At 41.3% G+C, this 2,351-nt stretch overlaps 1 protein-coding gene across 1 annotated transcript; it reads right to left on the bottom strand.

Annotated features, from left to right (window-relative positions):
• Positions 1–1,046: 1,046 nt before the first annotated feature.
• Positions 1,047–1,778, bottom strand: LOC139713514 (uncharacterized). Its single transcript, XM_071625241.1, has one exon. It carries the CDS (start codon positions 1,776–1,778, stop codon positions 1,047–1,049), a length of 732 nt encoding a protein of 243 aa, XP_071481342.1.
• Positions 1,779–2,351: the final 573 nt, after the last annotated feature.

Raw genomic sequence — 2,351 nt, 5'->3', positions numbered from 1 at the left:
AAAGAATACATATGGTCACGCATATAGGCCCTATTTTTCATAAGATAAAGATGACATTATAGAGGTATTTTAAAAAGAACTTGCAAGTATTAATAGACTATTATTACTACTTGACCATGTTGACCGCTGATGCATCCGAGATCGAGTACACAATGCCTTGCCAAATATCTCAGTTCATCATCAGTGTTTGCATCTTTCTTGCCCAATACAGTGTAATACAGTCGAAATAGTTCACGTGACTTCTTCCTCTACATCGACTTGAGGGTATCGATAGTCTCAAGGAAATTATATCAAATATGTTTTTGTTCCTTGGCATGGAAACCGTGAACAGCAAATCGTGTTATACGACAAGCTGCTGTATAGGAAATGAGAGGAATGTCTCCTTAGATCTCATCTTTCGTTTCGTGCTATAACTTCCGATACAATATACAATCAAAGGTAAATAAAAGAAAAAACAACAACGTAAGAACGCAAAGGATGATAAAACTGCAATTATATAGGAAAAGAATTACGTGCGCTACTATCTATCGCTCATTATACTCATGCGCTCAACTGAAAGGGAAAATAATAACTTGGTAGATTACTTCCCTTGATTGGAGAAGAGAAAGATGTTTTTAATTAATCTAAAACGGAAGCATATGGTTTGAATGACGTCACATTCTTTCTTTACGAGGTGCCAAGCAAGGACAAACTATACATTAAAATAATTTCTGTTCGACGTCTTCAATGATGTAGTGAAACAGGCGACGAGGAGTTGAGACAATTTAGGCTTTATTACAGAAGACTTTGTAAATACTTCTTCCAAACCTGGGAATAATTTTGTTTTCATCTTAAACGCAAAAAAAAAAAAAAAAAAATAGCGACCCTTCGAAATGGCCCAACAAGAAATTATTGTTACAATTCAATCTCCATCAATTTCATAAGCTTTCAAAAGTTGACTACACTGTAGATTTTACAAATTGCAGTTGTAAAGTAAACTACTCATTTCTCAATCATTTCAATAAACCTTATACACTTTTGCAATGTACATGTACATCTGCTAAAGCTCAAACGTTGTTTGACTCCAATGCAGGATTAGTCGTCCCGCTTTCTCTTCCTCTCATGTCACCATCACCTTTGATGGCTTCAGACCTAATCGAAGCCCCGATGCTGCCCTTCGTGGAGAGCGTAACGAGCCGACTGTCTGAGGTCATCTCGGTTCGTCCACCACAGAATCTCAATAGCTGGCGGCGGAAGTCCACCAGTCGCAGCCAGTAAATGAGAGGGTTGAGGATGCCGTTCAGACTGACCAGGAGGAAACCAACGTCCCCTGTGGCCGAGAACCACAACTTATCGTGAATTCCCAGAGATTCACCAAAGTATTCCGTGATCAGCACCGCACACATGGTAAACCAGCAGACGAAGGTGGAACAGACCACAATCCCAAAGGTTACCAGGATACGTTGGTTCCTCTTCATCCTCTGTGACAGGACAGAATCAGAGAGCACTGCCGTTTGCGAAGACAAGGACACCACTTTGTAGATCAAGGCGTAACACACACCGGTGATGACCACGCTCGATAAGATACACACTGGCACAATCAAGCCTTGGAGTTTCCACGCCAACTTGATGTCGGAGTTTAAGTAGAGGGAAAAGAAGACTGCTGTAACGGTAAGCCAGGCGATGGAGCAGGCTGCGATTGTCCGACCTGCCGTGACGAGCTGTCGACTGCCGAACGGATCGAGGCGAAGCACGATCAGGCGTTGGACGGCGATACCGAGTGTACTCAACACCGACATAAACAGCGCGACGGTGAAGGAGGCTTGCACGCATATTCCTAACTGAAAATGGAAAATTCAGTTTTAATTGTTAATGTAGTTCATATTCATATTTCATACAAAACATATTTCACAGAAATACAAAGCAAAATGAACACAAAAAAAATGTACAGTAAACAGAGATGTCAAGGCCAGACAACAGCTAGCGAGAGAACGGGGAGGAGCGGGGAAGGGGAAGCCAGGTTTTGGAGCGGGTGGTTCCCCCCCCCCCCCCCCTCCCGGAGCGTTAGTATCTTAAGCTGCAAATGGTTTGATCAAATGCAAACAAACTGTACTAGGCCTATTTTTGTTTGAAAATGTGACTGATTACTGATTCGAATGGGGTCTAACACATTTCTGAATAATAAGAAACTTGCGAGCTTTTTTGCACAAGACGATGTTACCGTAATTCATGTGTGGAGAAATGAACTACATTCATAGATTATCTGATGGAAAACATAATTTCAGTTAAAAGTAATATTCCTTTATTTCTCGATATCAATTTACAACAATGGTTAATGTGACTCTTGGAAGGTAAGTCACCGTCTGTATGGA

Source organism: Diadema antillarum, unplaced genomic scaffold (genome assembly GCF_040938485.1).
Source record: "Diadema antillarum isolate AM-2024a unplaced genomic scaffold, OU_Dant_1.0 seq00001992_RagTag, whole genome shotgun sequence".
Classification (NCBI taxonomy): domain Eukaryota; kingdom Metazoa; phylum Echinodermata; class Echinoidea; order Diadematoida; family Diadematidae; genus Diadema; species Diadema antillarum.
Note: the sequence above shows the minus strand (reverse complement) of the source record. Positions and strands in the feature narration are given on the sequence as shown.